This window comes from Pelophylax lessonae (genome assembly GCF_965119305.1).
Source record: "Pelophylax lessonae genome assembly, chromosome: 5".
Lineage (NCBI taxonomy): Eukaryota > Metazoa > Chordata > Amphibia > Anura > Ranidae > Pelophylax > Pelophylax lessonae.
The window spans coordinates 497284631-497303757 of NC_138772.1; the positions used below are offsets into that span (position 1 = coordinate 497284631).

The 19127-nt window shown below is 40.4% G+C and overlaps 1 protein-coding gene across 1 annotated transcript in view; it reads left to right on the top strand.

The window, feature by feature from the left end:
- Positions 1–6388: 6388 nt before the first annotated feature.
- Positions 6389–19127, top strand: part of TRHR (thyrotropin releasing hormone receptor) — a 39740-nt gene continuing 27001 nt past the window's right edge. Inside the window, exons 1-2 of the mRNA XM_082259816.1 lie at positions 6389–6861; positions 11841–12776. Of these exons, the coding sequence (XP_082115942.1) occupies positions 11988–12776 (789 nt within the window). The 5' untranslated portion in view covers positions 6389–6861; positions 11841–11987. The remainder of the gene's footprint in view (positions 6862–11840; positions 12777–19127) is intronic.

Here is a 19127-nt window from a genome sequence, read left to right on the forward strand (position 1 = left end):
AAGCACCTGAGTTAAATATATGAGTGTCACAGCAAAGGGTCTGAATACTTTTTTAATAAATCTGCAACAGTGTCAACAATTCTGTGTTTTTCTGTCAGTATGGGGTGCTATGTGTACATTCATGAGGAAGAAGAATGAACTTAAACGATTTTAGCAAATGGCTGCAATATAACAAAGAGTGAAAAATTTAAGGGGGTCTGAATACTTTCCGTACCCACTGTAAAATCAACAACAGAATGGCTTAAACAGAAGAAAATACGCCTTCTGAAGTGGCCCAGTCATAGTCCTGACCTCAACCTGATTGAGATGCTGTGGCATGACCTCAAGAAAGCGATTCACACCAGACACACGTATATATATATATATATATATATATATATATATATATATATATATATATATATATATATATATATACACACACACACACACATATATATATATATATTTACACACGTATATCTATCTATATATATATACATACGTGTGTGTGTGTATATACATATATATATATATATATATATATATATATATATATATATATATATATATATATATATATATATATATATATATACATACATACATACATACTTTAACTTATTTATAGTTTATAGTTATTTATTATATTATAATTTATGATTTTGTGTTTCAAACTTTATCATACCCGAGATGTTATGAAGAAGAACACACAGTAAAAAAAAAATCATATGTAAATAGTTGGTTTGGGCTGCTCGTTCTTAAGAATTACATGCAAAATAATGGTACCGCTTTCAGCACCTAGAATCGGAAAGAATCATACCGCCAGGGAGGTTAAAACAAAAAAGAAAATATTGTTTATTTTCCCTCTTTTTTTGCTTATATCACAAAAATAATAAACCCAGTGGTGAATAAATACTACCAAAAGAAACAAAGTGCTTAAAATTTAATTTGGGGACAGTGTAGTATGACTGAGTAATTGTCATTCAAAGTGAGAGAGCACTAAAAGCTGAAAATTGGTCTGGGAAGGAGGGGGATGAAAGTGCCCAGTATTGATGTGGTTAAGAAAGGTTGTTCTATAGTATTCCCCTTTTCCTTCTCCCCCGGCAGCCTGTGGAAAGAAAAAACAACTAAGCATTTCAAATACTTAATTTTTTTCTTTGCTTTTACCTGCTTTTTTTATGTTTGCAAAGGGGTCTCCCACCTGAGAGCGCATTAGTTTTGCAGAACTCAGGTTTAACTGTATTTCTAAAGCTAGATCTGTTCTAAAGTACACCTTAAACATTTTACAGTACACATGTGAATTGAAAGCAAATTTAAAACAACACGCTGTTCCTCTTTACAAAAAATAGAGGTTTTCTGAACCAAATGCTGTCTCTTTATCAAGGCAGCCTGAGAGGTTATGTTGCCTTGATAAAGGGACCCCAACACCTTTATGTTAGATATACGTAGATAATGTTAGATATGACTTAATTAAAGAAAGGACAGTGCACTGATGATGTACATTGGGGGAGATTTACTAAACTGGTGCAGCTGTATATAGTAAGAAATCGGCTTCTAACATCAGCTTGTTCAACTCAGCTTTGACAAATGCCTTTATTCACATTGGCACGATTAATCACATGACATTTTGAAGCCACTGTCCGAATCGGTGCAACGCCATCCTTTCGACGCTGGCCCAATATCCAAAACTAGTTCCTGCACTACTTTTGGTGACTTTGGCTGCGACTTGAATAGACATCTGAGCATGAACCCACACAGATGTCTTTCAAGTTGCCCCTGAATACAGACTAAAATGTGGCTCTGAAATCGTGCAAGTTCACATGAAGTCGCTCGATTTCAAAGGCACGTTCAATGTGCACGAGGGATAAAACCTAGAATAGATTCTGTGTGCACCAGTTTTAGTAAATTTACCCATTGTCTTTTATGATTGATGGTACTACCTATCTTATTGTTTCAGCCATCGTATTACAACAGTGCTTGTGTGGACTGAATAGATGAAAACTGATGTATAACCAATACAAAAAATTAAATACAGGCACCCTGTGGTGGTTGCACAAAACTTCACTCCTCTTTTGAGCACTTAGGGAATTCATGAAATCTGGGGCTTTTGGTTATGCAAATTTTGACTACTGAAAAAAAAGTCAAAAGCAGGAATTACGTTTTAGTTTGCCACTAAAATGGGTTCACGGTGTATCCCCCGGTTTATCAAACTTCATGTAATTCAAGGAAATGTATAATCCAGCCTCCTTTCTATAAAAGAGTGGGCTCACAGCAGCCCTTTTGTCAGTGTGACATGTCTGTTTAGTGAAAGATACTTTTTATTTCTATTTTCTTCATTTTGCCAGTGGTACATGTCCCCCAATTCAGTGTCTTCCCATGCCATTTGTTTGACAATATATTTTTATTAGTCCTAAAAAATGACCAGAATTGAATAACAAGAGTTGCCTCTTATAGGCTTCATTTAGGTTCACCCCAAAGGTTGATAACTTCTAGTAAGATTTGTGAAACTGTTTACGAACAGAACCCAGGCAGATCTGCTCATGGTTGATCTTCCTCAACCACCTCCAGTAGCCCCTATCGCTCAGTCAATGTATTAGGCTGCTTTACTTACCAATAGGACGTTCAGGGAGGAAAGAGGAGCTAGAACCGCTCTTGACTTACCTTACGTGAAAATCTGTCTTTCAAGAGCATACAGAAGGAAAATTCCCCTAGACATAAATTTGAGACCTCATTTTCTCTTGAGTACCTTGCTTTTGAGTAGTGTTTCTCTTGATGGTATTTTTACATTTGTATATGTATATGGTTTCCTGTGCAAACTGTACTTCAGTTGTCTAAACAGACCTAAACATTGCATTGATTTATACTCTACTTTTATATTGTTTATATTAAAGTGTGCTAGTCCTATGCTCTTTTCTTGTATTTACACATATAACATCAAGATTATGTTACATTTTAATAAACCTTAATAAACCTTATAAACCCCTACATTTTAATAAACCCTATAAAATCCTCATCCATCACCACCACAACCACCACAACCACCACATAAATTAGCTACCTACAAGCAGCATTCCTGGAGTGTTTATTTGTGATTGTGAAAACTTCTAAATAGGCTTTTCATTGCACTCAAAGTACCAAAAAATCCACGTTTGGTAAAGAATTCTTGGTAAGGATATTGTATACATAGTTACACTATGTTGGTCCAGCTTGGTCTCTGATTGTATGAAATGGAGTGAATGATGTCACCACCCCACCTCTTCACCTTGTCCAGGCAAAGAACACTTTGGATTCATTTAGAAAATGCAAGGCATTCTGTAAATGGTGTCCATGCTGAGCGGCCCGACCTCCTGTGCTCAGAATGCATCGGGCCAGCTGCTTAGCCCGGGACTCGTAAGCAAGTGGATATCTCTGGAGCAGCAGTTTCTATTTCAAGGATTTCCAGCTTACAAGGGCATTGGCCAGGTATGGTGCATACATAGCTATATTGGTCCAACCTGGACTAATGTAACTCTGTAAAAATACACCACACCTGGAATTCAGCTTTAAACAACTTTGTGCATGGACTGTTCCACCTGCTCCACCAACCTCTAATGCATTTTACTCTATCAAGAGCATTAACATAACAGCTATACAGCTCTTCGATTTAGCACATATTAAAGTGAATCACGTTAGAGGTTGGAGGAGCAGGTGGAACAATCCATGCACTGGATGGTTTAATATACTTGTACACTAGGCTTTTAGACCAGAGTGTGGCTTCTTTTTCTTTCCTGTTCAGATCTTGGGGGTAAATTACTAAAATTAGAGAGTGCAAAATCTGGTGAAGCTCTGCATTGAAACAAATCAGCTTCCAGGTTTTTTTTTTTTTCTGCCAAAGCTTTAAGTGGTTCTAAAGTTTTAATTTTTTGTGGGCTTAAAAATAACAAAAATATTATACTTACATGCTCTGTTCAGTGGTTTTGCACAGAGCAACCCTGATCCTCCTCTTCTCAGGTCCCTCTTTGGTGCTCATGGCCCCTCCCTCCTGATGAGTGCCCCCACAGCAAGCAGCTTGCTATAGGGGCGCCTGAGCTGAGCTGTAGCTCGGTGTGTCCATTCAGACACAGAGCCGCAGCTAGGCCCCACCCCCTCTCTCTCCTCATTGGCTCATTGACTTTGATTGAAAGCAGTGGGAGCCAATGGCACTCCCCTGCTGTCTCAGCCCATAAGGAGGGAGAGTCCCGGGCAGCTGAGTGTCAGGCTGACAGGAAACCAGACCACACAGGGATGCAGGTAAAATAAAGCAGTTTATTGGCAAAAAAAAAAAAATAATCGCACAGCAAGAGTGAGGAAGAAAGAGCAGGAACAAGGCGGGTCAAGTCCAGGAGCGGGAAGTCATCCAAGCTGAGATCGGGTCCAGAAGTGGGTAGTCTGCCGATGCGGGGTCGTCTGCCAATGCCGGGTCATCAGCCGATGCTAGGTCGAGACCCAGGAGAGTCGACAACCAAGCCAGGTAATATACGGTGGAACAGAAAGAACAGAAGACTGCTACCAGAGATGCACCTTGGAGCACAAACACAAGCGCAAGGACTGCAAGCCAACAGGTGATAGATATAGTCAGGTGTGCAGCATCATTATTGTGCGACGCCCAGGCAGCAGGAAGTGAGGATGCCATCAGAGTCTATAAGAGGCAGCAGTCTACACATGTCCAAGATGGCTGCCAACAGGAGGGCAAGGTAAGACCTTAACACTGAGTCTCTTCTGCAACATCACTGGATAGAGATGGGCTCAGGTAAGTATTAGGGGGGCTGAGGGGGGCTGCTGCACACAGAAGTTTTTTTATCTTAATGCATAGAACGCATTAGGATAAAAAACAATCCTTCTGCCTTTACAATCACTTTAATTGGACAAAATGAAGTTAGAAGCTGATTGGCCTCCATGACAAATTTTTATAATTTGCCCATTGAAATGTGCGTAAAGGTATAAAAGTTCTTAAGCTGTAAAACTGGAAGGGAGATGCCTCCAGCCCCAACACTGCCCCACCTCAAAATGAGATAACGGTAAGGGAATAGGGCAGTGATGGCAAACCTTGGCAGCCCAGATGTTTTAGAACTACATTTACCATGATGCTCATGCACTCTGTGGTGTGGTTGAGCTTCATGGGAAATGTAGTTCCAAAACATCTGGGGTGCCAAGGTTCGCCATCACTGGAATAGGGGAAACCTGACTGTCTTGACCATCCCTAATGACGGCAAAATTTTGTATAGTTGACAACTACGTCTGAGATTTGTAAATGCTTATGTTTGGTTAAAAAAATGTTGCACGGGTTTGTACTTACAGTGTACACTTATTACAAAAAACTATTGGAAAAGAAAAGAAGCTGACTGGCTACCATGCACAGCTGCACCAGATTTTGCACCCTACAGTTTTAGTAACCCAACACCACTGTGTTCATGAAGTGGGTAGCGAACAGAAGCCTGTACCCACTGGTTGGAGGAGTGAGGGGTCTCCATGTCTTTAGAGCAGCCTTTTTTAACCAGGGTTTTCTTCCATTACCCTGAGGTGCTTTGAGGTTCCTTCAGGGGTACCTTGACAAAATACCTAAAAATTGCCCAAAAATGTGTACAATCCAGCAGGTGGATGAAACCTGCCTTTTAGTTACACAAAGTCACAGGTTTTCATTGTGCACCTTCCAGCCACCGGCATCCTAACATCCAGTGATGTCCTCAGTGTTGATAAGACGGGTGTTGATCGTGTGATCCGTCAACACTGGGGTCACATTAGCTGAGTGATGGAGAAACACTGGAATACGAGTCGGTACTAGTTGGCAAAACCGTATTTGCTTTGTAAGAATAAATCACCTCTAATGGGTGTCCTACATGTATGCCACATCATGTAAAACTATTAGAATAATTTTTACATTTTAGAATTGGGTACTTTTAAATGGTGCCTTGAGATTGTCCATAATTTTAAAGGGTGCCTTGACTGAAAAAAGATTGAGAAACACTGCTTTAGAGGACCGATGCAGTCTTTTGCTCACTAAATCCAATCGTACACCACTGGGAAATGTTCTCATATGGTAAACCAATTCTCATTCATTAAATGCAGAGCCCAAGCACACCTACCCTAAATATAACCATTAATATCTACTAATGGCATGATCAGTTCTTCCATATAAACACTGGTATTATTCAAAGAAGTATTCTGCACTTTTATATTATAATAATAATAATAATAACTATGTAAATGCATGTTATCATCACCGATTACTTTCCAGCAAATACTGGATTTTATTCCTGGTAATAATATCTTTTTTTCCTCTTTTTTATACGATACCTGTTATTAATCAAAGCGGTGTTTTAAAAATCTTTGTTCTTATGATTTCCTCTCTTTACTGATCATATAGTTTCATTTCACTTGTGAGTGCTGTAGAGGAAGGTGGGGAGGGAAGGGGTTGGTGAGGAGGCTGCAATTCCTCATCACTGTCAGCCTTGTGCCAATGGGGTTTGTTTCCTTTGGCCTCTGAGCTGATCAAATAAATTACAGAGCTTTTTAAGATCTGCCAGAAAGCCACCTAGCATTCTATAAGCTGCTGCTGCTGTTTAACTGAGAGCTGAAGGGTAATTTCCAATCTCCGCTTCAGAGGAACTCTGCGACAATGAAGAGTCATCACAAGATCAGTGAACTGTTGGCTTAGTTTCTTGTAACTGTTACCTGCAAATGATGTATTTATTCTGCTTGTAGAAGATAATGGAGCTGGGAAGGATTTAAACGACTACAGTGTGTCGGGGGATGCCTGATGCTGGCTGCAGCAGTATTCATGTGAATTAGCTTACTTTGTAAGGGAAACCCTGGAGTGAGCGTCTGCCAGGAGACTAATAATCCGCTGAGCTCTTTGGAGAGGTAAGACTCAACTCTTTTCAGTTAGAGCAGGTTAAACCGTAGTTATCACTATAATAAATAGAAAATGGAGGCTTATAATTTTTTAATTCAGGATAAGAGCTGTAAATTGAACTTTATTGTCTGAACTTAAAAAAAAAAAAATGGGACATTAGTCCCAATAATTGTATTGGAATTTTATCCTAGACCGGTCCCCGGGGACAATAAATGTGTTGAATATACTAAACTATATTATGTAAATTAGAGTAATCTTTAGCAATCAATGAGATTTATATTTTATATCAAATCTGTAAGGTGGCTTATTTTATTTTATTTTTTTTGGCTTTTTTTTAATAGTAATGTTTGAGGGCTCATTCAGATTCATGTGTTGCCAAAATGCACATCTTATCACATGTTAATGCAATGCAGAGTAACGCACGCCACTTTGTGCATTGCACTGTGGGTCCATGTGGGTTCATGAACATTTGTTGCTCTATTGCCCTGCGATGGCAGTCCATCCAATGTGAACTAAAACAATGCACCTCCAACATATGCGTTAATGCATCGCAACAGACTGCAAAAGTCTGAAGCCAGCCTGATTGTATTTGGGGGTCTTTCTTTTGATGATGGTACATGCTTTTTGTTTGCTTTGATTACAATTCCTGTAGGGAAGCCCATAGAAAACAGATTGCCTTTCCACTTCTTTCCTTATTTTTGTTCACTTTCCCAAACTGCAAATAATAGAAATCCAAGTCATAATTTATTTATAGTACACACGGTACATTCCTCTGGATGTAGGAATTATACAACCTGTCTGTTTCATACAAATTGGCCAAAAGTAGTTGAAAACAATGCCCACACATGCTTATGTTTTTCTTACATTTGAATGGAATATCAAAATCATAAATTGGACTGAACTGTTTGTGGGAACTTTCATATTGGTAGATAATGCGTTTTGTAAATCCTTTTTGCATGGATAAGCTGGAAGAGTATGCAGACACTGCTGGAGGAGGCTACAGCTACCCAGGGGATTTGTAGTAGTTTAACAATGCTACTGAAATCACTAAGAGTGGCAATCACTATACAGATGTAACAAATAGGTACCAATCGTGTAAACTGGGCAAGTAGCAAATAGTAGCATATAGTAACAATTAATCTCACACTGTCATACTACGTATATTCCATTTGTTTGCAATAGATTGCTAATAATGCTATTTGCATAACTTATACAATAGATGGCCATTTGTTATATCTGTTTGGTGGTCGTACGCTACTTTAATGACTAACTGATACTGATATAGTAGCAAACTGAGCTATTAGAAAGAATTTAGCAAGATGGAGCTATCAGCTTTAACTTAAAATATCTGCTAGTCATTATTGAATCCCAATGGGGTTGATTTACTAAAATGGTTCTCCAGTTTTAGTAAATCAACCCCAATGCGTCATGTGTGAGCAGGCATAATGGCTAACTCACAATGTAATCTAGTTAGTCACAGGGATGTTTATATAGTAAAAAAGAAGAGTGCAAAATCTGGTGCAGTTGTGTCTGATCTCATTCTCTTTTTTTGGAACCCATCAAATAGACAGGAAGTGGAAAGATTTTCCTTCACTTCCTGTTCTATAGATAAAAAGTGAGTAAAAAACTGACAGCAGAATGATGTGTATGTGCTTGATTTTTATTTGTATGATTGTGTGTTTGTGTAAAAGGTTTTCTTTTGCTTTGTGCTCTATATTAAACATAGAAACGTTTTAGCAGTCCTTGCATGAGTTGCTTCTCACCTGAAGCGGCTGTGAGTTACACTAGGCAAGAATGATAGCCACAATCAATTGTCAGCAAGATTTTAGAGGCAGTTTACTTCTGTACATCTGTACATAAAATAATGATGCCACCTTTGGTCAGGGTCAGGGGCTGTTAAAGCAGCAGTAAGGTCTCTTTGACAATATAAAATAATGTGCGCCCCTGCAGGTTTAAGCCATAATGTACTAGTATGCACAGCATACTAGCACATTGCGACAAAATTTCCTACAATCGAGCCCTCCAGTGACGTGCTGTCAGTGCTCTCACCGGTCTCAGGCACTTCTATCTTCACCCAGTCTTTGTACCAGGCTTTGCATCTCTGGGCACTTGATTGGCTGGGCCGATGTGATGGGATGTCACTGCAGCACACAGAGTGGGGCATAAATGTTGTCTGAAATGTGCAAGTGATGCTCAGAACAAACTACCCGCTGACAGGCAGGGGGACATGTATAACAGAAGAGACCTATAGGATCTCTGCTGTTACAGTATCTCACAAAAGTGAGTACACTCCTCACATTTTTGTAAATATTTTATTATATCTTTTCATGTGACAACACTGAAGAAATGACACTTTGCTACAATGTAAAGTAGTGAGTGTACAGCTTGTATAACAGTGTCAATTTGCTGTCCTCTCAAAATAACTCAACACACAGCCATTAATGTCTAAACTGCTGGCAACAAAGGTGAGTACCCCCCTAAGGTAAAATGTCCACATTGGGCCCAATTAGCCATTTTCCCTCCCTGGTGTGACTCGTTAGTGTTACAAAATGTCTCAGGTGTGAATGGGGAGCAGGTGTGTGAATTTTGGTGTTATCGTTCTCACTCTCTCATACTGGTCACTGGAAGTTCAACATGGAACCTCATGGCAAAGAACTCTCTGAGGATCTGAAAAAAATAAATGTTGCTCTACATAAAGATGGCCTAGGCTATAAAAATATTGCCAAGACCCGGAAACTGAGCCGAAGCACGGTGGCCAAGACCATTTTTAACAGGACAGGTTCCACTCACAACAGGCCTCGCCATGGTCGACCAAAGAAGTTGAGTGCACAGGCTCAGCGTCAAATCCAGAGGTTGTCTTTGGGAAATAGATGTTTGAGTGCTGCCAGCATTGCTGCAGAGGTTGAAGGGGTAGGGGGGTCAGCCTGTCAGTGGTCAGACCAGACACCACACACTGCATCAACTTGGTCTGCATGGCTGTCATCCCAGAAGGAAGACTCTTCTACAGATGATGCACAAGAAAGCCTTCAAACTGTTTGCTGAAGACAAGCAGACTAAGGACATGGATTACTGGAACCAAGTCCTGTGGTCTGATGGGACCAAGATAAACTTATTTGGTTCAGAGGGTGTCAAGCGTGTGTGGCGGCAACCAGGTGAGGAGTACAAAGACAACAATCAAGCATAGTGGTGGGAGTGTCATGGTCTGGGGCTGCATGAGTGCTTCCGGCATTGGGGAGTTACAGTTCATTCAGGGAACCATGAATGCCAACATGTACTGTGACATACTGAAGCAGAGCATGATCTCCTGCCTTCAGAGACTGGGCCGCAGGGCAGTATTCCAACATGATAACGACCCCAAACACACCTCCAAGACAACCACTGCCTTGCTAGAGAAGCTGAGGGAAAAGATGATGGACTGGCCAAGAATGTCTCAATACCTAAACCCTATTGAGCATCTATGGGGCATCCTCAAACGGAAGGTGGAGGAGCACAAGGTCTCTAACATCCACCAGCTCTGTGATGTCGTCATGGAGGAGTGGAAGAGGACTACAGTGGCAACCTGTGAAGCTCTGGTGAACTCCATGCCCAAGAGGATTAAGGCAGTGCTGGATGGTGGCCACACAAATTATTGACACTTTGGGCCCAGTTTTGATATTGTAACTTAGGGGTGTACTCACTTTTGTTGCCAGCGATTTAGACAATAATGGCTGTGTGTTGAGTTATTTTGAGGGGACAACAAATTTGCACTGTTATATAAGCTGTACACTCACTACTTTACATTGCAGCAAAATGTAATTTCTTCAGTGTTGTCACATGAAAGGGTATAATAAAATATTTACAAAAATGTGAGGGGTGTACTCACTTTTGGGGGATACTGTATAAAGAGCCTGCCTGTCAGCGGATTTGAACAATCCTGAGTTTACTATCACTCTAAGTCATGGTTTTATTGCTCCCTGATTGCCTCCCTTAACCCAGCACACTGACTGGACAGGGTTGTAAATTTGCCATGACAAAAATTAAATTCCCTGTGTGCCAAGCCATACCCCTGCTGAACACAACCCATTCAAGTGAATGAGCTTCACCACAACCCCCCCCCCCCCCCCCCCCAAAACAAGCATTCTACAGCCGGCAGTATTGAATCAGGAATGCTACAGATGCTCCTGTACCCCTCTCTGAAAAGCGATCCTGCCTACACTAACAAAAGCTATTGCAATGAAGAGAAAACCTTGATGGCTTCTCAGAATCTGACACTTCCAGAAGTGTCAATCAAGGGTTTCTCAGAACTTTATTCTGCTGGCCCATAAACTGAAGATTTCGCAATGTGGCACCATGCTATTTAAAATGATCTTTAAAAAAATTCACCTTTTATGCCAGGAGCATGCAATTCTAGAATTAGCATTAGGGTTTGGGTGAGCACTAGAGTTACCCTAACGATTAGGATTTTCTCTGGGATTAGAATCACACTTAAGATTCGTGTTTAGATTATGATTAGCATTGTTTTGATCCAAATACAGTCCCACGATTGTTAAAGGAAGCCTCAGGGGCAATTTAAAGCCATTGGACCCTGGCAAAAACACCCTCATTTGATCTTCCCCACTGACATGGTGGAATTTTGGCAAAGCGCTGACTCTTAATTTTGCTCATCTCTAGTACTATCTATATATATACGGTAGCTCATGCTATTTCTATGTAAAAATAAATGTAATGTTTTTTTTTTTTTACAAATGCATATGTGGACCTAATTTTTTTATTTAACTCTGCCTAGAGTGTAGCTTTCCATTTTTTTTACATTTGATATCAGCCAAGTATCAAGGAGATAGCGTGATAATTACATTTTATGTGTTTAGCTCTTATATAACAGATTAATAAGAAGTGTATTTCAGATCAGTTAAGTTAGCCCATGCTTTGTATACTTTAACTGCAAGCGTACTGATATCTGTGCTTTCTATAATTCTGTCACTGATTCGTGGTTACTTTTTACCTACAGGCGGACAAATATTACAGCTGGGAAAACGTTGCTGGCTTCACAGGCATTACCTCTGAAGAGGGGACAATTGATAAAAAGGGATCATCCTTATAAGATAACTTACCAAAGGATGGTCTTTAACCTAAAAGCACCTCCAGCCCTCTGAACATGGAAAACCATACCTCCGCTGCACTCAATGACACAGCCCTCCAGGATAGAGAATGGATTGGCATGGAATACCAAGTTGCCACTATATTCTTGGTGGTTGTAATCTGTGGACTTGGTATAGTTGGAAACATTATGGTTGTTCTGGTGGTTCTAAGGACTAAACATATGAGAACCCCAACTAACTGTTATCTCGTTAGCCTTGCTATAGCCGATCTCATGGTCCTGGTGGCAGCAGGGCTTCCCAACATAACTGACAGTCTGTATGGGTCATGGGTATATGGATACATGGGGTGCCTGTGCATCACTTACCTTCAGTATTTGGGAATCAATGCTTCATCTTGTTCCATAACTGCATTTACAATTGAGAGGTACTTGGCAATCTGTCACCCAATCAAAGCCCAGTTCCTGTGCACCACCTCCAGAGCAAAGAAAATTATTGTGTTCGTATGGGTCTTCACATCACTCTATTGCATGATGTGGTTTTTCTTACTTGACCTCAACACCACAGTCTACAGAGATGGCCCTGTTGTCAACTGTGGCTATAAGGTCGAACGGAGTTACTACTCTCCAATCTACTTAATAGACTTTGCTGTATTCTATGCAGTGCCAATGACATTAGCAACTGTCCTGTATGGACTTATTGCAAGAATTCTGTTTTTGAACCCTATACCGTCAGACCCCAAAGACAACCTGAAAACAGGGAGAGGTGAATCCACAAATCAGAACAAGACATTCAACTCCAAAATGTCTACTAGGTGTTCTAATAATACCATATCCTCCCGAAGACAGGTAAATAATTTCCATATTATATTAATTGTGTTTATATAATGGTTCCAAGCTTAACAATAGGGAGAAATGTACTTCAAATTGCTTGCTCCACAGTTACACAAAGATAGACAGAAAGATCTATACCAAACAATGGGTCAATTCACTAAGCTTTACCGCATGCGGTAAGGGTATTGTGTTACTCATTTGCATAAATTATCGCATGTGGTAAATAAAGTCCAATTCATTAAAAAAAAAATAAATAAAGATTTTACGGTAAACAAAGAAAAAAAAAATTGTCGGTAACTATCGCAAAAAATTGTGCGGTAATCTTTTAAGTCCAATTCACAAATGAAACAGGAACTAAAAAAAGGTCCGATATTTAACATCACCCTTTTGGTGGCAGTAACCAGTGCGGTACCAGAAAGAGGAGCCTATTCAAACCCTCAGAAAAGGGCATTCCACCCACTGAGAGCCTAATTCAACCCAAAGAAGACACACATGAAGGGGTAAAATTCCACCCACAGAAAGGGGTGCAATACTCCCCTTGGAGAGGGGTCCAATTTCACCCACAGAGGACCCACAGAAAGTTGACACTAATCCACCAGCAGTGGACACACAGAAAATGTGGCATCACGAGTACACAAGTACTCCTTTTTTTTAATCAAAAAGGCATGATGTGCAGTGCAAATTAAATGCTAACATTGGCTCAAATTTAACATCAAGAACTTAAAGAAAAAAAAAAAATTTTTTTTTTTTTAAAGTAAACATTTACAATGTCAACCATGACAATTACTCCAGCAAGAAGTGACCTTTTGAAGTAACCACTGTAATACTTTTGGTTATAGTTTTTGGTTAGTTTTCTTTGGTTTCCACAAAATTAACATCGGCAGCAGCACAGAATTGTGCCAAAAACTTAAAAACGAGCACTTTAAACAACTCTCTAGTAGGCCATGCATTTGCAGAAAAACACATTTCATGATGTAATGATGACATTTAGTAAAGGAGCTTGGACTACCAAACATCAGGAGAGATTTGGTAGGTAGGTAGTTCTGCCTTTAAAAAAAATACAGACAAAAATCAAAATGCTGAGTTTACTACTGCTTTCGCTTTAAGCACCAATCCTTAATGTGGACCTTTTGGTAATTTTTTAATTCTCCATGAATAAATCCTTGACATATCATAATATACAGGAACAGAATCAGTTTTCAAAAAGCTATTTCTTTTATAGGTAAAAATCAGTCCTTGATTTTCAGTCAAGTGACTGTTCCCAAGCCGTGATGTTGCCATCAGTCTGCTGCAGGCAGGAGTTATGCCTCGTACACACGCAACGATTGTTGGCCGACTAATCGGTCGTCTTTTGTCCAGTGTTGTTGTGTTGGTTGAAATGTGCTCTAGACTGCACACACATTTTCTCAGCCAACAAAAACCAACTTCAGAAGTGATGTCATGTGCTAGTTAACTTTCCGTGTGTTTTTTCTTCTCTGAGCATGCCCAGTCTTGCTCATCTGAATTTTGTCTGCCGAAATCTGTACTGACTAACAGAAAATCGGCCGTTCTGTTGACGGCCAACAAAAATTTTATGGCATGCACAACAGATTTTGTTCGGCCGAAAAGTCGCTGTCGGTTGTCGGAAGCATCATACTAACAAGCCGACAATCGGCCGATTGGACGTTGGCCGAAAATTCACGGCCAACAATCGTTGCGTGTGTACGAGGCATAAGTGTTTCCTCTGTCTTCTTCTCCCCTGTGATCAGACTGCAGCATTGTAACTTTCTAGACATGACGAGAGAGGCCGCAGTGAATTTGTGAAAACATCCAAAGTCTGCACAGACTCCAGGTTTGATATGACTAGGGCATTTCTGAAGGGTGGATATTGAGGAGCCTCCAGTACAAAAGTTTTTGACACAAAAAGGTCAAATGGAAGTGGTTATTGAATGAAGGTATCAGATGAAGCCAACGCATTTCAGGGGAAATGCCTAGCCCTTTCTCATGATGAGACTTATGTAAGGGCTTTATCCAAAATGTCAAACCTGGACTTATTTCAGACTGTCGGCATAGTTACATGTCTAACTATACCAACAGTCTGAAAAAAGTCCAGGTTTTACAGTGGTCTCATCATGAGTCCACTCCTATCCAAGATTTCAGCCCTGAGGAAGGGGAAGGCATTTTCCCTGGAACTTGTTGGATTCATCTGATACCTTTGTTCAATAAACACTTCAATTTGACCTTTTTGTTTCATAATGATTTTTTATACCTGATGAATGGGACCCTGACCGGCTTTGAAATGTTGCACTTTGTCCTTTGATATGTGATCATTCTTTAATAAACCTTTTAGATGATATTGGATGATCTGTGGTGTGCTGGCAAATATATGCAGTGAACTTTTGTACTGAGTGCTCCTCAAAACCCACCCCAGAGTTTTGCCATTAACTGAGTGTTCTCTTAGAGACCATCAGAGAGGTAACAGCCCCAGACCAGAACAAGGTTCATCTACATGGCAACTTCACTGCACATCTGCCCCTGTGAAGAAGGACTGATTTATCCAAAAATATCAATACCCCACTCCTAATAGTACAGCGCTATCATACCTACACACCAGCTGTATCATTTCTGAGGCAGCCCCACACCCACAATCCAGAAAGTAGACACTAATCCTGGTTGATGCCGGAACAAAGATGGCCGCACCCTTGAGAGAAGCACATGATTGTATTGTCAGGGAGAGTACAGTGTGAGATAATTTACTCCTGTAAGTGTTATGCTTATACTTGGCTTAGCATACATGCACTTAAAGTATATCTTTTGTCAAAATGTAAAATCATATATTCATTTCCACATTGTATTTTCATTATTTCTAGTCTACTCTTATGAATCTGAATGATTTTGAAGTTTGTAAACTTACTTTGTGAAGACCAACTGTACAAAAAAATGGCAACCACTCCAATCTATAGCTAGCTTTTGCCGAAGGGTGCACATGGAAGGGCAATTAACATCACAAACAAACAAAAGATTTCCCAGCACACCTACCAGCCAGCCTGCAAAACAACCAAATTGACCCTGCCTAACAATTTGCTTTAAAAACAGAGGGTTTTGGTTGCATACATTTTCAAATAAATGCGTAAGCTGCAGTGCCCACATCAAGGAACCTCTGTGTATACTGTGGTCCCAACTCTAAAATTTCCAGAGCCTAAATAGTAGGAGCAAATATAACAATAGATATGTTAAGGGCAGGTGTGTCTGGAGGGAGCCTACCCCTCCTTAAAGGCACAGGGATGCACATGACACCCAGCAATAGCACAATGGTAGCAAAGGCATCCAGTGCATCCCTGTGCCCAATTCAACCAACTGTACAAAAAATGGCAACCACCCCAACCTATAACTAGCCTTTGCAGCAAAGTGCACATGGAAGGGCAATGCACATTGCAAACAAACAAAAGATTTCCCAGCACACTTACCAGTCAGCCTGCAAAAAAAAAAACAATTTAGCCCCATGTTACAGTTTGTGTTAAAAAATAGGGTTTTGTGAAGATCTCCGCACATTAAAGCAGCTCTTCAGTCATTTTGTGATCTACTAAATCTTGTGCACTTGTTGTTTTAACTTTGGATAGTAAACATTTTTTTTCTTCTAGTAAATAACTTATACAGCCCACTTCCTCTTTCTTGTCTGGTAATTAACCTAGGCTAATGACATCATGCATAGCTCTCTCTCTCACTCTTGTGACAGTTTGCCAGCAAGGGAGGGAGGCATGAGTCATTGGAGGGCCAATGAGAGCTGGAGGAAGCTAGATGAGGGTGGAGATAACAGGAGACTGCAGAGATTCATGAGTATTCACCAAGAGAGGAGAAATGTGCAGGCAAGCAGTGATAAGCCAAGTTTGGCTTCAATTTGTTAGTGTATTTAAATCTGCTAGCACATCTAACAGTCACCTCCCCACAAACTGACAATGATAAAGTCCAAAGGTGCCCCCTGTTCTCCTTCATCCAGAGTGAATGCACTGTAATACAGGAGGTGTGCTACTGGCCAGACCACCAGATAAAAACAGAGGGGGGGAAAGGTCTAAAAAAGAAAATGAATGCAGCCACCACATCTAAGGATTGGTAAGCTGCAATATATTACATTTTTGGTTTTATGTTTAATACCGCCCTAAAACACAATAAGAAAATTATTTCTTAGGTCTCTTTATTGAGGTGCAGGAACACAACAGCAGAATATCATGAACTTTCAACAGAAGCCTCAGGAAGACTGATGAAAAAGAATAAGACAAGAAAATAACTTTTGTAGATATAATTATATCCTGGAGTGTGGCTGCAAAACAGCGTAGCAACATCAATATCCTCATCCAGCTACATAAGCCAAGGATAAGGAGAAACAGAAAGGAAGAATTATTTTATAGATCTTTGGAGTCCACTGCATGTGACTGCTCACACAGCACAGATACAACTAATGCCTCGTACACACACATCGATAGTTGGCAGTGAATTTTCAGCCAGCGTCCGATCGGCCGATTTTCGGCTTGTTAGTATGATGCTTTCGACAACCGACTCCGACTTTTCGGCCGAACAAAATCTGGTGTGCAGGCTATAAAATTTTTGTTGGATGTCAACAGAACGGCCGATTTTCCGTCAGTCAGTACAGATTTCGGCAGACAAAAATCTGATGAGCAAGACTGGGCATGCTCAGAGAAGAAAAAACACACGGAAAGTAAACCAGCACATGACATCACTTCTGAAGTTGGTTTTTGTTGGCCGAGAAAATTAGTGTGCAGTCTAGAGCACATTTCAACCAACACAACAACACTGGACAAAAGACGGCTGATCGGTCGGCCGATAATCGTTGCGTGTGTACGAGGCATAACTGTGGACTGAGACATGCTTTAGTATCTCTAAAATCAGAGAAAAACATTTAGCAGGGCAGCACAGTGGCTGAGTGGTTAGCACTCCTGCCTAGCAGCAATAAGGTCATTGGATTGAAATGCTAGAAGGTTAATTGGTTCTGGCCTTAAAGGTTAAGTTTACCTTTTTTTTAAAAAAAAGTAAAGCTTTCCTATGTACCTATATATTATGAATATACCTCTGTTGCAGAAAAAAAATGCTTTCCCTATATTCTAGGGCAGGCGTCAACCTCAGGTTTCTTCCTGGTATACGTCATACAGGATGGGAAAACTGGTGGTAGATTGGGAAATTTTTCAGCAGCTGATCTCATTAACCACTTGTCGACTAGCCACCATACTTTTACTGCAGCAGGTCGGCTCTATTACCCAAAAGGAAGTACCTGTATGTCATTTCATGTAATAGCCAGAGGGGGAGCCAATTATGGGGTCTGGCGGACACGATGTCCGCCAGCCACCCACGATCGCTCCCCATAGAGACAGAATGAATGCCGGGAGATGAACACAGAGATCCTGCTATCCTGCAATTCAGGAACACAGATCTCTATGTTCATCTAGTGAGTCCACCCCCCACACAGTTAGTAAGCACCCGCTAGGGACACACTTAAATCTTTGATCGCCCTGGTGTCAACCCCTTCCCTGCCAGTGTCATTAGTACAGTAACTGTGCATATTTTTAGCACTTAGTAATGTAGTAATGTCACTGGTTCCCTCAAAAGTGTCAAAAGTGTCAGTTAGGTGTCCGATCTGTCTGCCGCAATGTTGCAGTCCTGCCAAAAACCGCTGATCACCACCATTACTAGTAAAAAATAAATAAAAAAAATTAAATTCCATAAATCTATCCCCTAGTTTGTAGCAGCCTATACAGTACTGACATCAGAAAATGTGTGTTCCTGGAAGTCTGTAAAGCTCACGATACAATCTGATTTTACAATCCATATCCAATCTCCTTTGGATTTCCCAAAACACTATAATAGGAGGACACACCTATCTATTCAATCACTCTGTATCCAATCAGGCCTTACACTACATAGTTGATGGTAGATCTAAAGGAATCAGATTGTACAGTGTTTGGCCACCTTAGAGTAGGAAAATGGGGGGGAAATAAAAAAAAGTGGTGGTACAGTAATGAGAGAGCTGTGGTCAAGAGAGGTAAAACACACCCTATTCCGTGATGCAGTAAGGCAGTGCATGATGGGAAATAAAGTTTGCAGGATGGTCACATGATGCTACAGGAAGTCAGGGCTCAGAATGCATTCTTTTACATTTTGAACATAGAAATGCAGACTGAAGGCTGCCACGGACTAGGTAAGTGTGAGTTAAGCACATTGAGATGGCCTGGGCAGAGAAGACATTAGAAAAGGCTTCTATTATGCAAAGTGAAATTCTGTCTGAAAAGGTGAACTGAGCCTTGAATATATGTATGTATGTGAGATAGGGACCTTGAATCATAAGTTCCTTTAGGGCAGGACTGATGTGAATGATCA